This window comes from Lissotriton vulgaris, chromosome 3_1 (genome assembly GCF_964263255.1).
Source record: "Lissotriton vulgaris chromosome 3_1, aLisVul1.2, whole genome shotgun sequence".
NCBI lineage: Eukaryota > Metazoa > Chordata > Amphibia > Caudata > Salamandridae > Lissotriton > Lissotriton vulgaris.
The window spans coordinates 1,940,863,495-1,940,882,251 of NC_141689.1; the positions used below are offsets into that span (position 1 = coordinate 1,940,863,495).

The 18,757-nt window shown below is 42.6% G+C and overlaps 1 protein-coding gene across 2 annotated transcripts in view; it reads right to left on the reverse strand.

The window, feature by feature from the left end:
• Positions 1-370: 370 nt before the first annotated feature.
• The window catches only part of LOC147728656 (kynurenine/alpha-aminoadipate aminotransferase, mitochondrial-like), a 486,130-nt gene continuing 467,743 nt past the window's right edge, over positions 371-18,757 (reverse strand). For both annotated transcript variants that reach the window (XM_086962430.1, XM_086962432.1), the window contains exon 14: positions 371-676. In XM_086962430.1, the coding sequence (XP_086818556.1) occupies positions 572-676 (105 nt within the window). In that variant the 3' untranslated portion in view covers positions 371-571. The remainder of the gene's footprint in view (positions 677-18,757) is intronic.

Here is an 18,757-nt window from a genome sequence, read left to right on the forward strand (position 1 = left end):
AGGTCATCCTTTTTAATATGTCTGTAAGGTAAATGTTTTTCGGGAATGTATTTATTTATTAAGCACTTTGCACTTCCCGAGTATGGAGCATTATAGACAGCCATGAACCAACCCTTGCTTTTTGCACTTTCCCATGATAAAGTAACTTGACGCGTATCTTTTTTTATTGCTGTTGCAAATTTTAAATGTATTTGTCATGTTTTGTGATTGTACTTTTGAGGTTATGTGAACCAAATAAAGTCTTTTGAAATGAAATGATTATGAATGATTTCTGGTTGAATACTTATTTATGGCAAACATTGTTCAGATTTCCATTTATATAAAGAAACAAATCACACTTCAGCACATAGAGCATCCCAAAACATCATCGTAATTTTCGATGCAACAGAGCACCGTTTTTATTCCAAAATGATACTTGGCAAGGAGCATGGAATGATGACATTAATTCCGGCTGAGCTATTCCGAAAGCTGATTTAGTGAAGGTTTTGCAAATGTTTCTCTCTCATATCTTGTCTGTTGCTGGTCTATCTTTACTACGATTTGAGGATGCACAAATGTCCAAGATCGGCTCCTAATTACATCTCTTCTGTGAACAGTCATTTTCCTCAGAGAATCCATTAATTTCCTCTCCTGGGGTAATTTCTTCTCTAATAGCCATTGCCAACCTCTGAATTCCCTGAAACATGGAAACAAAAAGAACAGTCATGTATCCAAAATAATGAAATGTATGTTCTACTAAGATAAACAGTAGCGTGTGTGCATCGTTCATCACAAGTACTTTAAGAATACAAGAGACGTGATTTTAAGCGATTGGAGCTAATGCACAATTTAAGCAAATCACAAATCATATTTTGAAGTGCTGAAAGTGAACGTTAAAAATAAAACAGCAGAGAAAATAGCAGCTTTAGATAAACGGACCTCTAGACCTGCCAGCTTCATTCTGTATTAAAAGAGCAATAATTCGGTTTCGGCAGCAACATTTGTGGTGTAAGGCAGAATTTTATTTTTATAGTGTTTTTAAAGATCTGGCATGTTTTCTTGCTGCCATTTTCCAGACATGTGGGTACATAGAGCACAACACCCATGGTGCCTCCTTCAGTTGAGTTGTATGCATACAGCCACCAAAATAGAACATCTGAGCAGGACGCTGCTTTGGCCATAAACCTAATGTCCCTCTATGTTATTTTACCTGCAGAGGGTTTTATGTTGGAATAATGAGTTCCCCAACCACGACTTCCCTATCAACGAAGTCGCAACCACGACCTCATCTAAACCACATTTTTTTTACCACGCATTCCTTTACCACGATTTTTTTGTGTTAATGGAATATGTGTTAAAGAAATGCTTTTCATCTAGTGCCCCGATCCCCCAGCCCTTACAAACTAATTCCCCACCCTAAAAACGAACACGATCACTCACACCCCGTAAAATATGAACTCAACACCCATTAATCTATTTCCCCTCTCCCTTTTAATAACCACGAAACTCCACATCTCCTAAATATGTACTCAACCCCCATAAATCTAATTCCCCTCTCCCTTTTAATAAACATGAAACCCCCACCTTTTAAATACGAACTTAAATGCGATCACAGCAACGGTGCTCTAGAGGTATACACAAGGTTATCCAATCTGTGCCTGTCCAGGCGGCTCCCCGACCTCTGCCATTCTTGCTGCCTTTTTAACCCCTTCACTGCGGCGGCTTATCCACCGCAGTGCTAAGGGGGTGGGGCGGGCACATGCTGGTGACGGAACCGCTCCGTCACCAGCCACGGGTGCGCTGTGCTCATGACGGAGCGGTTCCGTCACGGCCCGCCCGCTCAATAGAACGTTCAGCGCAGGCGCGAAATCTGCGCAGGCTTTCTGAGTGGGCTGTGACAGAAGCGCTCCGTCATCAGCACAGCGCGACCGCGGCTGATGATGGAGTGGTTCCGTCACCAGCAGGGGAGGGGTTAATTGAAGTTCCTTAGAGCCTTTTAGAATGTGCATTCTTTCACGATACATGAGTTAGATTTAATCTTTATGATGGTAACATGATTAAAACCCCCACCTCCTAAATACGAACTCAACCCCCATAAATCTAATTCCCCTCTCCCTTTAAATAATCACGAACCCCCCACCTCTTAGATACGAACTCAACCCCTATAAAACTAACTCCCCCTACCCCATAAAAATTAACTCCTCTTACCAGTTCCACCACGACTGCGAAACTCTTCCAAACTCCGCCCTGTCCGAACACTAGACCGACTCAGCCTTAACCACGCACATGCGTGGTTACGGCTGAGTCGTTGTTCGGGTAAGTCGTCGTTCCGCTTTCATGCCTCTGGAACTCCTTGTTCCAGAGTCGTTGTTCAGGATGTTTCCCCTCTACCACACATACTGTTACTACAGACGTCTTCACAACTCATTTTTTCCCCTATAAAAAGTATGTTCTTAATTACTGTTTATAAAATTCTAATAATATGAATAAGTTGCACAAATAACGATTTAATAAAATAAACAAAAATATATATTTTTTAACATGATCAAATTTTGCATTTACCAAGATGGCAGACCACTGTACACGAGAAGGTCACAATAAAAAAACATTATAATTCAATCAGCGCTTAAATGACAGGTTTAGGCGTGTATTAATTTTTAAAGGAATCATACGCATTCTTAGTAATAAATAAAGGCTTTACCTCAAAATTACTATAAAATTGGGCGACCACCATTTTGTGATCAGTGAGAATCTGACCTGTTAGATGATCACACACACGAGTGAAGAGTAGACAATACTTGAAAGATCTTATTCTCGCACTTTGCCCTATTGCTATCGGTAAGTATAAATAATGTAGAAATCATAGTAATTTTACAGTAATCCCTAGAAGTTGATAGGATATAGACGGCATTTCTTTTTTTGCAGCGCTTCATCCAAATTCTCTTAGGAACTTTTGCTTTGCACCAAGGCACCAAAATATCCCATGCAAACTAATAAAGAATTATATTATCGTTGAAGTAAGTAACTTTGAAAAGAAATAATTTTGCTTAAGAAAAGAGTAAACAGTGTAAAGGAGCAAATGTACTTTTTAAAACACCAAGCAGGTTTCAATTACAGCAAATGCAGGTGTCTGAATGGGGGGCAGATTTGTTATTCTAATCTATAGGCAGTCAAACTCATTAAAGGAGCTGGTCACTGAAGGGTGCCACATTTATAATTCCAAACTCCAGTCAGGGTGATTTTTTAGACGGTTCTGGTCACTTAAAAGGGGGCAGATTTACTATTCTCATCGTCATCATCATTACTTTATTGCGACTGTTACAGTCATAAAAGCACTTATAAGTTAAAACAAATACATTCCTATAGCAGTATACAATCTAGTCTCTTGATGGGATTGGCATATGTAAGGATGAATAGGCTTCATTGTCTAATTCAGGCAGAAGTCATTTTAGATAAAATTGATATTAAGAATATAATTTAGAATAAAAACTTTAAGAACATTATTAAACATATCAAATAATTCTATTAAAATAGTCGAAAATAATTACAAATAATTTAAGGCGGTCACAGTTAGCTAAATATCAATCTCCAACAAGTACCTTCGTTTGAGCCACATAGCTAGGAGGAATTTAGAAATTACAACCACATACACTAGGCATGCATCAGATTTTAAAATCCTATAGAATACGCAGTGTTCCCTAATACCCAAGTTTCTACACAGTTGTATGACCCATTTAGACCTGGCCTGCCTGTAAGCCGGGCAGAAGAACAGTACGTGAATTTCTGTTTCCTCCGCCACTTGGCATCCAGGGCAAAGATAACAAGCATCATCTGACCACTTATTGGTTGTTGCAAAGAGAGGTAGGGTCCCATATCTAAACTGGAGAAACAGCCTCCTTGCTAATGCAGGCTGTATTGAATCTAGAGCTTGTTCAAATTGATAGTGTGACTTAAAAACCAGAAACCTATGTGTCAGGCTTGTTACTCTAGTCGCCTGTATTGATGTAGTCAATTTAAAATCTCTTAGGACTAGATGTAGGTAATTTGGATTTACTGATTCATAAATACCGAATTTTACCGATTCGGTATTTATGAATCGGTAAATCCAATGTAGGTAATAATTCAGTAACAAATACCAAATCAGTAGGATTCTGTATTTACCGAATCGGTATTTACCGATTCATTATTTGCCATTGATTCCTATGGGCCTATAGGCCCATAGGAATGAATGTCAATTACCGATTCGGTAAATTCCCAAAAAATCAAGGGTGCAGGGTGTCAAAAAGGGTGTCACTTTGACACCCTGTTGCACCCCTGATTAAGGCTTGTGTGCCATGTGGCCATGTGGCACACATACATGCCCTAAGGGTGTACATGCACAGATTTGCATATACACAGGTATTCGTTATTTACCACCAATTAATAGTTGGTGGTAAATAACAAATCCTTAAAGCCCTTTGGCACTGTTTACAGTGCCACCTACATCTCAAAATACAGATTCGGTAATTTTACCGATTCGGTAATTTTACCGATTCGGTAAAATTACTAAATCTGTAATTTGAGATGCCCTACATCTCAGTATCCAAATACCGGTCGGTAAAGGCCGAAAATCGGTATTTTTGCCCATTACCGACCGGTATTTGGTTACCTACATCTGGCCCCTAGTTCTTTGGCTGACGTTTTTTTGGGGATAGATGGGCAGGACTCCTCCGGGGTGGCCCATAAGTCCTCCCTTCCAATGGAACGAAAAGAATCCCTCTCAAAAGACAGCCACAGTATACTACCCACGCCCCCAGTGACGATAATAGTACTTTGAGTTCCTCCCTATAGTGTCTCAACTCAGGTGTGCTCCATAGCCGTCGCCAGTAGAGCAATGGTCTGCTCGAGATTAAGTCCACCATTGGGAGGATACCCAAATCCATCCTGGGGGGTACCAGGGGTGTGTTTATTGGCATAGCCATAATGCGTCGAATAAACTTGTTTTCAGTGAGGGTTAATGCATTTAGTGAACTGTGACCCCAGAGTTAAGCCCCATAAAGAGAAGCTGACCGCTTGTACTTTGTATATTTCCAGCGGTGGGCTTATAGCCTTGGAAGAACAACTCTTCTGGACTTTCAATAATCCCCCTATAGCCTGAGTGAGCTTCAAATTAGCCTTATCAATTTGTGGGCCCCAACCCATCTTATCATTCAGGGTTAGGCCCAAATAATCAAAAATATGGACTCGCTCAAGGGCTATATCGTCCATTATTGGATGCGGGGAGGTAGTCGGTTTGGCATTAAAGACCATGTATTTTGTTTTATTAATGTTGACCAAAAGTTTCCTCCTTTTACAGAACTGGGTGAATTCCTTTAAAACCACCTGCATCCCCATCGGAGACTTCGAGAGGAGCAGAGTATCATCCGCAAACATTAATGCAGGAAATTTGTGGGATGATATTTTCGGGGAATCCAAGTCCTTAACGGCAAGTAGATCTTCAATTAGGCTGTTTAGGAAGAGTGAAAAGAGGGTTGCCTCACCCCCTTGTCAACAGGGAAGGGGGCTGTCAATCGAACATCTTTACCATATCTTACTCTGGCGTACGTGCCCTCGTGGAGGCGTTTGAGTTGAAAACAAAGATAGGGTGGTACCCCCATGGCCAGTAAGATACTCCATAACTGATCATGATCAACCATATCAAATGCGGATTTCAAATCCACGAAGGTAAGACAGAGAATCCCACCTTCCAAAGTCACATGCTTCCAGTATATCAACTGCAGCCTAAAGAGCTGATCTACAGTTGAATTCTTTGCTCTAAAGCCAGCTTGTAGCGGAGTTAATATATCATGGTCTTCCATCCACTCCTGTAGTCTCCCTAATAATACCCTCCCGAAAAGTTTTTGTTAAACATCAATGAGGCTAATTGGATGGTTCAAGCGGGGATGCTTTCTTGTAAATCAGGACAATCTCAGCACCAGCCCACGTAGGCGGTGCTGGAAGACCGTACAAGATAGCATTAAATAATGTTAGTAGATAGGGAGCCCAGACTACCTGTTCACTTTTGAACAAGTCCCCCGGGATTTTATATAGTCCTGGGACTTTATTAAATTGCATCTTAGCCAAAGCAGATATCACCTCTCCCATAGTACACAGGGGTGTTTCACATAAAATATGGGGGTTAAAACGACAGTCTGAGATTTAATTCACACTTATGTCAGTGAGGGAAGTAGAATATAATTCCTTAAAATATGAGTGCCAAGCATCCTCATCAATATTAGAATCAAGGGTGGCTCTACCTTCCGCTTTCACAGAGTGGACCACGTTCCAAAAGCTTCTACTGTCTTTTGAGTCCAAAGCCTTCTTGCCCTCCCGCCATCTGTCTAATTCCGCCCTAGCTTTCTTAATACAAAGGATATCGGCCCCTTTTAGTGAAGTCAACAAAGCTAGTTTCGCTTCCTTACAAGATTTCGAATACCAAGATCTTTTATCACCACCAGATTAATGTTTAGTAGAACTGCTAGTGGAAAAAAAGTACGCCAAACCAGGGCCATTTCTTAGGGAATTCAGCCTAGGTCACTATCAACACCAAGCTTGGTTTGATTTTCTGCAGCAACACTTGCCCTTTCTAGCAGTGGTATAATGCCGGTATACCATTTTGACATTGTTTCAGCCGATTGGTTTACCTTAGACCATCTAATCCGTCTCTCTCCATCTACAACAATCAGGTTGTTTTGATACGGCTCCTCAAGGGCTCTACCTGGACCTGTACCCCTCCACTGGAAATCCAACTCCATAACTAGGGGGTTATGTTCACTTTCACTGCGTTCTACTACTGAGAAGTCCATCACAATATGCTATATCCCTACACTAATCAGAGTATAATCGATAACCGTGGCCTGTCCACACCTATTAAAGGTCGGACGCCCAGGGTTATCGCCAGGGAACCGACCATTGCAGGCCCTTAAAAAGAAAGTAAAAGTTAAGGCAGTCAGTGCAAAACTAGGGGAGTCCATTGAGTGATGGGGTACATATTGGTTGTTGGAATCACCCAGATGATGTCCTCCTCACTAGTAATTGGTTGGATAATTCAATTTAACGGTTCAAAGTGGCAATTGAAATCTCCACAGATTATAAGGTTTTGATTCCCGGCTAATGAGCTCAAAAGGTTTAGCAAGCAGTCTTACGTTAATGATATCCCACCACTCTGGGTTGGTCGAGAGTAAATATTGTTAATGGGAAGTTTCGTTAGTTTCTTGTATGACAAGAGGATACATATGATGTCTGGGGACTGTGTCTCTACTCGTTTGATCTTACATCCTAGGTGGGAGGCTATCCAAATGCGTAGCGCACCCCCGACGGTCTATCCTTTGGACCTTTCACTGCACCCTCACAATAGTCTACGAAGCCTGCCCTGTATTGTGGCTCTACTGCCCAAGTTTCTGGGAACAAGCATATCTCGTGAGAGTCAATATATTCCCCCCAATCCAGTTGGTCCAGTTTGGAGGCAATGCCTGCTATATTCCAAGATAACATTTTAGGGGACCCAGAAGTTAATTGTACACTTGTCTTGCCGTTTCTCTCCTGTGGGAGTTTGTCAGCCACCCCGAGGCTACGAGTTCCGTTGGGGCTAGGGACTGAATCTACTGGGAGATATTCAACTGTGCAGCTACCGTAATTGCTGTTATTTGGGGGGATAGTAGTCTCCAATTCCCCCGTTTTCTGACTAAGCTAAACATTGTGTCCTTATTGGCCCCTGCTCCACCACATGCTCTTGGATATTGGTCTGAGTCCACACTCACTGCCCTTGAGATAACATATTTTTCCAGAGTTATGATCTGATGTGTATCGATTGGTGGCAGTCAATCCACCAAATCCAGTACACTAAATCTATTGTTAAGTGGTACTGCTGGCAGTTGCTCACCATTCCCCCTATTTACCCCTTCAATCATCATAGCTGGGTGGCCCAACCTACCCATTGAAGGCTCACGATTACCCTGATTAGGCATAGAGTCTGGGAGGATGTAAAAATAGCTTAGGGCCCTAGCCTGTATAGACGATTGGGGGTTTATCAAGGGGCCCCAACAAACATGCTCCACGGCCCTTGGATCTTCAAAATTAATGACAATACAATCTTCGCTGTATTTTTTAATCTACAGCCTACCCAGCTCACCCTTCGCACAAATAAAAGTTTATACTGTACCTCTCGATGGAGTGGTCTGTTCGTATTTAACCAATGTATTGTCTTATTTTTTAATTGCTCATAAGATTCTACTTTGCCATCTTCTAGCTCTGGGACGCCAGTCAGAACAGTAACATATGGTGAGCACTCAGGAGGGAGGTCTAGGTGAAGGTATGCGTTTTTTACCTCAATCTCAGTAGGGTTCCTCCTCAGGGCTGGACCAACTGTCTGGGATCGGGCCTATCGTTCTCCTTGGAACCTACGGCTATCCCCCTGTATCTCTGCAGGCACTATATTTCCCCCACTGATTATTTCTGAACTTATCTTATAAGAATCCTTTGGTGGGGTTACCGGCCCTACAGTAGGTATCACAGTAGTCCCTGTGCGTGCTGCAAGATCCCCTCCTCCCACCTTCACCAACTCATTACCCTGGCCACAACTTAGAGATTTATTCTTAGGGCCTCCCACAGTAGAAGTTAATGCAGACTCAAATTCCACAAGCCTGTTCTCAATCGACAAGAGTCTTGTTATTAGGGGCTCCAAAGTCAATGACATAAGAGCACCTATCTTTGCCCAATAATCATCATCAGTCTGTGGCAGTCCAATAGCATTTTCGTCCACACTCAGTGCATTTCTTGCTAGGGGTGTTTGCTGGGGGACCTCAATAGATGGATGGTCTGGATTTGGGCTCTCTCCCCTTTTACTTAACTTGCAGACCGTAGGCTTTTTCACCTTCTGTTGTGTCCCTCCTCATTTCCTCTTTACGCAATGAGTTTTGTAGCGCTGTGGGCAGTGGGCGTGGCAACACAGGTATGCTGAGATCCGCGGCTCCTGGTTCCTGTAGTTCCGGCGATTAAAGGGCAGCCAAACAAACAGCACGAGTCCCTCCTGTGAGCGGCGCCCGCGAAGCAGGGGCGGGGAGGAGTTTTGTAGCGCTATAGACTGTGGGCGTGGCAGCACAGGTGTGCTGAGATCCACAGCTCCTGGTCCCTGTAGTTCCGGCGATGAAAGGGCGGTCAAACAAACAGCACAAGTCCCTCCTGGGAGCGGCTCCCGCAAAGCGGGGGCCACAAGGAGTTTTGTAGCGCTGTGGGCAGTGGGCGTGGCAGCACAGGTGTGCTGAGATCCGCGGCTCCTGGTCCCTAAAGTATCGGCGATGAAAGGGCGGCCAAACAAACAGCATGAGTCCCTCCTGTGAGCGGCTGTTCTCAACTCCAGCCAGCTCGAGGAAATGTGTTCTTATTAAGAATATGGACTGGGAGGTGTGATACCAGTTCTCTTGACTTCCTCAGTCCTGAGGAGGCCTTTTAATTACTAGGGCCAAAAGCATCAACTTTTTGTTGGAAGAAGTCCAATGAGCAAAATATCTAAAGATTAGAATAATATTTGGAGGAACTAAAGGGCATTGGCCTACTACTTCTTTGTGGACAGGACTACCATCAAGTGGATTATAAGCCAGATAAGCTAGGACAACCACCTGAGTCTTCATAAAAGTATGAGTATGCAACAAGGAATGAACTGATTGCACTTGTTTCTGTATCTGGAGTACATGTGCCTAATATGTAAAAGAGATTGATCTCATAATAGTCTGCACTCAAATGGCAGGAGTTCAAACACGCAATATGCAAATGATGTTGAATCAAAAAACCCACTAAGGAGCGTGGCCAAGGCTAGTGGGTCCCCAGGACCTCTCCTCTGCGTGCTCCTCAGCCAACAACCCTGAGGTACGGCAGCGATTAAGAATGGATCTTGTACTAAAACGCATGGATACATTATAGGAGATAATAAAGGTTTCATTTTATATTATTTAAATGAGCAGATCAGGTGCCGTACAATATGAACAATAGGACGCGGAGGACAGGCCAGGAAATCAGGATATGTAGATAAAAAAACAATACATGGGACTACGGCATTAAGACTTACGATTCAGAGATCACAACAGTGCAGTATACATTTCCATAGACGCCAGTACTCAGGGCCTGCCCACCCAAGGTGCGATCAATGTGTATTTGGTCAGTGACCTGTATAAATGATTTCGTTTTGTTGGAATAAATAAAGAAGTGAGCGAAATGTGCAATATATGTAATTATTGAGATAAAAAATGTATACTCCGTGATAATTCTTTGTTTTATTTAGCTTGTACTATTATGTGTTGATCTTTCTCCTTCTTTATTCATTTGATATTTCTTTATTATCAGTGTTACAAGCATCGAATCAAAAAACCCACTAAGGAGCGTGGCCAAGGCTAGTGGGTCCCCAGGACCTCTCCTCCGCGTGCTGACTTTCCAAACAACTAAATAGAAAAGTTTGCCATTGACTCTTTTTTTTTCTTTTTTGAAAACCTTTATTGCAGCATTCATAAGGTACAAGTATGGGCCTACAACCACGGGGGCCGGCCGCTAAACAAAAGTGAAACCTGATTTATCAGTATTTAACACAGCTCATCAGCCGACAACCCTGAGGTACGGCAGTGATTAAGAATGGATCTTGTACTAAAACGCATTGATACATTACAGGAGATAATAAAGGTTTCATTTTATATTATTTAAATGAGCGGATCAGGTGCCGTACAATATGAACAATAGGACGCGGAGGACAGGCCAGGAAATCAGGATATGTAGATAAAAGAACAATACACGGGACTACGGCATTAAGACTTACGATTCAGAGATCACAACAGTGCAGTATACATTTCCGTAGACGCCAGTACTCAGGGCCTGCCCACCCAAGGTGCGATCAAACGTGAATCCAGGGAACTAAATACCAGATCTCGATATGTCAAAATAGAGCACAAACCATACTGATCCAAAGGAATAAAGGGAAGGGAGAAAAGAAAGGCAATAGAAAACAAGAAAGGCAAAATAAAAAATAAAAACCTCCAACCCCCCACCCTGCACCCCTGCCGATGGCTATAGCCTAACCCCACTAGCAGCGTGCCTGTCGCCCACTAACCTAAACCCTAAAAGAAGGGAAAAGAAGAAGAAGAGTGGAAGAGGGCATAGTCCTACAATGTTCCCGACCCCTTAGTCCCCCCGCCCAACACAGATCCCCCCTGTAGCAAAGGACGGATGTCAAGCTACTCCTACAAAGGACCACAGGGGGTACCGTGTTACACCGCCCAGCCTTATTAATCAAACAGTTGCGATTCAGGCACCATTAGCAGTAGTTCCAAATCATCCCGATGTAATGAACTTAACCCTGACCCTTCCGAACCAGCACACGGACCCTCCCCAGCGAGACCCTTGAGCACACATACAAGTCATAAATGAGACGGAAGCCATCGAAAGTCAAGCCATTACCACTTGTAGCTGATAACTCTACTAAAAGTTCAAGCACTGAAAGTGTCCTTCCCCGCGCTGGGCAGTGGCGATGTTTCTTGTCCCGGGATCGTAGAATCTCCAAAGGAGGAAGTGTCCACCACACGATGAGGGGAGAGTCTATGGCACAGATCTTCTTGAAGCTGAATTGACAATGGATGAGATCCTGTTGAAGCCATCAGTTTTGGTGGGAAAATTCAGAATGGGAAACATTTAAATTTTGCAGCCACTGATATCCTTGTATCAGGAAGACACTTTCCATGCCTTTGAAGGGTCAGGACCTCAGAGACAGCAATTAGTTGCCATGACGTACTCCAGCAGATGCCACAGCAGGGTCCAGTTCAAGTCTCGTTGCTACTGGTAAGCTGGGCACTTCAGGAAAAATGCTTCTTGCAGCTTGTTATGTTCCTATAGCCACACATGAGGTCAATCAACTGATCTCTGGAGCCCACTTCTTAGTCCTAACTATAAGTGGTAGCCAGTGGGTGGGGATGACTCCCATATATACTCTAACCATTGAGAACAAGCATCCTAGGGCAACCCTACACACCTTTGCAGCACATCATGTTTGCCTTGTGGCAAACTAAACCACAGTGCACTATCTCGAGACAAATACAACTAGGTACAATCCTTCTGCCCCTGAAGGGAGTTTGTGTCCCAGCCAGGGCAGTGTTTAGGGGAATGATCAGTCCTCTCCTGTTTAGTTATAAAAAAGTTATTCTGAGACCGGGTACCACTTTCATGTGGCTGCTGCCAAAGTGGCTTGAGAGAACCTATGAAACAAGCGGTGTCTCTATCCCAGGTCTTCCTTTACACTTAACTATGAATGGGCAGGCCCTACCCTGGTAAAATGTAATTTAATGGTGTTCCCAGACTCTCACCAGCTGCCCTTCCTTTCACATATCTCACACCCTGCCCTTCCTGTGAAAAGGTCTAAGCCAATATTCTGTTTCTGCTTGTACCTTGTCAAAGGAAAGCACTGATAGGGAAACGGTTGGTAGGCTAATGGTAATTAGCATAGCAGCCGCGGCCTGTGGAGGGAGCTCCGTGGGGCAGAAAGGCGGGGCAGAGGAGGGGCAGGGTGGGGGGTGCTAAATATCGGAATATGGATAATGTGAGGTTAAGTAAACAATTTAATAAATAAAACAAATTTCGTAGCGCGCCCTGCATCTCAAAATGCGATGCTGGGCGCGCTACGAAATTTGTTTTATGTATTAAATTGTTTACTTACCTCACATTATCCATATTCCAAGGTTTAGCACCCCCACCCTGCCCCCCCCCCCGCCCCGCCTTTCTGCCCCACGGAACTCCCTCCACGGGCCGTGGCTGTAGCATACTAGAGGTTCAGGCAGACACATTTTAACTGTTCAAAAGTTACTTTTCCTAAATATTTATTATACTTACAACTTCACCACTGAATGGATGGGGAAGCATGTTTTCTTTGTCAGCCTACTGGATGGCACAACTTGTCATTTGTGTTTTTTCTTGCGCCATATGCTTTTGCCTTACCGTAAAATTAAATATATCTTTTGGAGATTACCTGATTATACTATGTTTCAGGGGTCACATCACATATACTGGGGTCTGGACAGCAGTGTCCTAGTATGCAACATTATTAGACCTCACATCCTTGGTGTGGTATTCCCACAAATCTTTTGCATTCTTCCCTCCGGTTTTGTTAAAATCTATTTTTTTGGTACATGTGTGTACTTTACTAGAGGCTTATAAGCAAATCAAATGTCTCAATAGGGGAGGAACCAATATTAAAAAATGTTTATGGCAGAGAGCACAAGCACTTTAGCAGTGGTAAAGTGCACAGAGTCCTGATGTCAGAAAAAACTAAGGTCAGAAAAGTGGATGAGGTAAGCAAAGAATTGGAGGTAAGACCACTCTAAGGATGCCAGGGTTAACAGTCCCTTCTCTAGTTAACTCATATCTCTTAATTGCCTGCCTGATCAGTCTTTCTTACTTATGTGTAGTATTTCAGTTTCTCATAAATTGTAGCTTATCTGTCTTTGCTCTGCAGGCACTTAAACCCATACTTTGATTGCACTTGTGCTACCTCTAGTCAGAGGAAAGAAAGACTGGTGCTGCACAATCAATGTTGCTGCCATTTGACAAACGGCTTTGCATCTCTGGAGGACACACTACGCGATGGCACTGAGAACGAACTACATTGCCATGTGATTCTCAAACAATCATGCTGTTTGGGAATAGCCATGCATTTTCTTGATGTTGAGTGTAACCTTCCACATGGTCCACAGTACCCTGGCTGAATAATCAAGATGTTTATTTGCTATTTAATTGTTGTAACTGAGACCTTGCTAACTGAAATCCACAACAACTTGAGGACAGCTTCTATGGACACCTCCCATTCTGAATCAACTCACTATGATCAGAGGACTATTCTATGGATGGAATTGTATTAGGGTAGTGATTTCAAACATTTAGATATGGGGACTACTCCATTTGATAAGTGGTGATCTAGAAACAAAACACGGACTACAATTTAAGGAGATTTCTGAATTATTGTTTTTAAGTGAATTTCCGTATTGCATAAAGTTTATGGATTAAATCCTTAACCCCTTGCCTGCGGGGGTAATTCCCCAGCTGTGCTGGGGGCAGGGGGCATGCACAGCGCCCCGGTGCTCATGACGAGTTCAGCTCGTCATGAGCCAAGGTGGCCTTGTGCTCATGACGAGCTCAGCTCGTCAGGGCCACACCCGTTTCTTTAGAACGTTCAGCAGGGAGGGGGAATTAGCCCCGCGTGTTAGCGCTGCGGCCGTTATGACGAACTCAGCTCGTCATGAGCACATGGCCCCGTGGCTCATGACGAGCTGAGCTTGTCATGAGCATGGGAAGTGTTAAAGCTCACAACGTTTATAATGTTTACAAAGTACACAGTATGGTATATGGGTATTGCAACAAGGATAATTACTGTAATCCACAAGGTAACATCAAACTATATCTGAATTCACAGTTGTCCTAGCAAGAAATATTATCACAGACCTCAAGAGTTGAAAGTGTACTTAAAGTTAAAGTTTGCTACTATTGAAATTAGAAGTGATGCAATGACACACTGCAATATACCTAGGACTTTAAACTCATATCTGCTGTTTCTATTTTCAACAATATCAGACATTCCACTTCATGAAACAATCTGAGATATATAGTAAATCTAATGGTATATTATTGCCCATATATATGTCTAGAATTCTATGCAGCATAAGTTGCGGGCATTCATGGGCACTAATAGTGTTATCTATTTTAGATAACATCTATGACCAGTGAAGTCCATTTTTGGAAATGGCCATTTTTATGTCGTATTCTCCAGATTTTTGCCTTCTTTAGGCTAACACATTTTTGGGCATTAGGGGTCTGTGCACTTTACCTCTGCTAACCAGTGGTAAAGTGTCTGTGTTCTCTCTTCCAAACATTATAAAATTGGTAAACACCATATTGGATTATTTCATTTATTTATAAGTCTCTGGTATATGGTAGTAATTCTACCCAGGGCATGTAAATTGAATTATACTAGTGGCTACTACACTTATTGAACTTACCAATAAAGTAGCGTGTAAGAAAGGTCTTGAGGCCTTCCCTTGCAGCCTGTAGTGCAGTTTTAAACTTTCATTTCGGCCAGGAAAACTAAACTTTTTTCTAAACCTTAATCTTCCTTTTTTAATAATTTTAAGTGAACTCTAAAGTAGGCTCTATTTGCCCTTAGGGCAATTGCATGCTATCTGAAAAAAAAGACATGTGTACTCATGTTTTACATGTCCTAGCAGTGAAAAGTCTCCAAAATCATTTTTCCACTGAAGCAAGGCTGACTCTCCCGTGGCAAAGCACTGGGCTACATCTTATAACGTATACCTTCAGTTTGGGACTAGCTAGAAATATGATTCAAGGACTTTATCAATAGAATCCCCCCTGATGGGCAATCACAATTTAAATTGCTATTTTGAAAATGCCACTTTTTAGAAAGTTGAAATTCTCCTACCTATGCCAAATAAGCCTTTCTGCCTGTGTCCAGGGCCACTTGACAGTTAATGGCTCTCCTACGGTGTGATGTATATTCAATCCAGATAGTGGGCAAAGGGCCTATGTGTGGAAAACAGAAGGTATTCCTGACAGGATTGGTTGGGAGGGGCTGCGCCACTTCCCTGATTACATTGCAAAGGGTAGCCTGGAGGCTGTACCCAGCCTCCCTGGCTTCAGAAGAAGCCTAATCTGTCACTGGCAGATGCAGCTCACACCTGGGTCTTCCTGCTATATGTGTCACTAGCCAGGCGGCAGCCAAGCCTGGGAGAAGGGAAGAACTGACTGGGGCCAGGTTTAGAGTTAGAAAAAGAGGTGTCCTCAAACCATAGGTTAACACTGGGGATAAAAGTGGCATCCCCAGAATCTGAAATCAAAACACTCCTACCCTGAGAATATCCAGAAGAAAGTCTACCTGCTGTCTAAAGATGGAAGATGGGAACTGCTTGTCTTCAGCCCAGGACCCCAAAATTATCTCCAAGGGTCAGCTGTCCGACCTTCTGTTTCACCTCCAGAGACACAACAAGCTTCCAGAAGTATTTCTTGCTTTACAGCAGACCAAACTCAACTGGACATGACCTAGTCTCTACTACAGGCCTCAGTGGAAGTGAGTCCTGAACCCCAAGTGTGCTCCTAAAAATCCTTGACCTTTGGCTGGACTGATGGTTTTACTGAATCCGACGTACAGTGGCACAGAGGCATTTAAGGCCTCACATCACAGCGCCACGCCGCTCCTGATCAATTGCGTCACTGAATCTGATGCAGAGCCTCTCATAGCAGCACCACCCAGCTCCTGATCGGTGTCTTAACTGGATCCGAAGCAGAGTCTTGCATCGCAGCACTGAACAGTTCCTAATTACCAGCTTCAAGTGAACCAATTTAGGCTAGTGCTGGACTGCTCTGCTTACACTCCATCACAGTCGGCCTGCACTTGTGACTTTGTCCCAGTCCGACGAACCAGATAGCCGCAGTTGGTGCTTCACGCCTTTTGGAGCTTGGTTTAACCTTCAACTTTTAAAATTCATAACTCTGGTTCTACTGCTTAGATTTCTGTTATTTTGGTGTTTGTTTATTTATTAAAATAGTCTCTATTTTTCTAAATTGTTTTAGGATTTTTCTTGTGTTTTCACTTTATTACCCTTTGTGTTTTGCATAAATACATTTACAAATTGCCTCTAAGTTAAGCCTGACTGCTTTGTGCCAAGCTGTTGTGTATAGGTGTATTTAGCGACTTTTGTGGTTCAACATGTTCATTTCTTGAAGTGGGTTCTACAGTGCCATGTACTGTGCACCTGTGATTTTTAACAAGAATAGAAGGAAAACTCAGCAACAATGAAGACCTCCTTGTGGCAGAGCTGAAAACGTTGTGCAAGGAAAAGAGATGATGGGGCTAGTAAAAAGTTCCAAAAAAGGAGTACCAGATAGCCCTAAGAGCCTGGGAAGAGGTCCACATTTTGCATGTTAAATCCCTGGAGCAAAAGGATGATTATGATGCATAAAGGGAGGATGAGATGAAGGAGGAGGGAAAGAATATCCTGGCAATGGCCATAGAGTCAGAGGAGAGAGGAGGGCCCACAGTGGTAAGTCCCCTGTCTGGTCCAGAGCAGGGAGCAGTGTGTCCTCCCACAACCTGATCCCTGACGATTTGGAAAGCAGGAGGGATGAGAGATAGATGAAAAGGCAGATGGCCAAGCTAAAATTTGAGCACAGAAGAGAAAAGGCTGAGGTAGAACGAAATTTGGCGTAGAAAACGTCTGATGCTGAGGGCCTTGGAGGAGAAGAAGCTGGCTTCAGAGGAAAGACAGCAGCAGAAGAACTGGCCTAGGAGGAGAGAACGCTAGCCTAGGCGGAGAAAAATGAAATATTGGCTCATGATTTGAGATAGAAAAAGCTAGGCCTAAAAGCGGAACAACACAAATTTCAGTGATGATGATGATGGCAGCGACAATGGAGAACCTGAGGAAGGTAAACAGGTCAACATATACAAAGCCCTGGTTACTAACTTTGTGTTGGGGGATGAAATTATTCATATTTGGGGCCTAGGAGGTGACCCTAAGGAGGACTTGGGGGGCTAGCCTGTTGACACAAATGGCTAGTTCAGGGATTTAATGGCAGTGAACTGGTCACATGCTCACAGAATTTAGGACAATTGTTGGAAAACTCTGTTTTTAGTTTTTTCATTACACTTTCAGTGTATTATGTCAATGCTTTTTAAGTATCTATAGCTCAAAGAATTTGTAAAAAGAATGTCAGCCTAATAAATATATTGAATGTATGTCATCTGTTTAGCACAAAGTGATAATAGGTAAGGTCTATCAATTATTATTGGAGAAAAAGCCAGATAATTTACAAACTTTGGAGCGCTGGTGGGCCTTACATCTTGAAGAAACAATTACTACCCAGGAAATAGAACAATGCATAATGAGGAGCCACAATTTTTTTTATTTATCACCCTTGAGAAAACATAAATATAAGCTAATATAATATACATATTTTACCCCAAAAAGATTACATTGATGCGGATGTAGAACTAATGCCTAGTGCTTTTGTTGTGTCTACACTGAAGCGGACACTGCACACATCTTTTTTCAACTGCCATAAAATGCAGACATAATGGCATAAGGTAGTTAAAGAAATAAAGATGGGGTATACATGTCTATCCCACACTGAAGATGTTACTTCTTTGCTTAACTAGAGCATCCCCTTGAAATTCTCAAGTACTATATTGTATGCAAGTATCCTAGCACAATTATAGACCTGTAAACATTAACTAAATCAGGATCCCCCTAACTAAAAGAGAGTGGTGGAATTAATGTATTTACATATGTGGTCTGGAAATGGCGGTCAAATCAAATCAAATATTCATGGCCGTGCTCATCTAGTATCTGTCAGCTCATGATTTCCTTTATGCAGGCACCATATTACGAGAATCCTTTTCTCATGAGACCATTATCTGTATACATGCTAAATGCCTTACTTATACTGGATGTCTCTATCATTTATACTATGACATTTTCTATGTGGTCTACATTTGAATGTAATGAACTGGTAATGATTGTGTATCTCATGGATTCTTGATTGTTTTGCACTTTTCTATATATTCCTAATAAAAAAGAAGAAAGGAAACATATAAAGACTTCTTGTTGCAGTGTTGCCAGACCAGAGGTAATCAGAGCATGGCATCAAAGTGAAAGAGAGGCTTATTATGCCTCTGGGCTATTTAAGAAAAACATATTTCTTCATGTTCTATTCTATTCACAAGTGT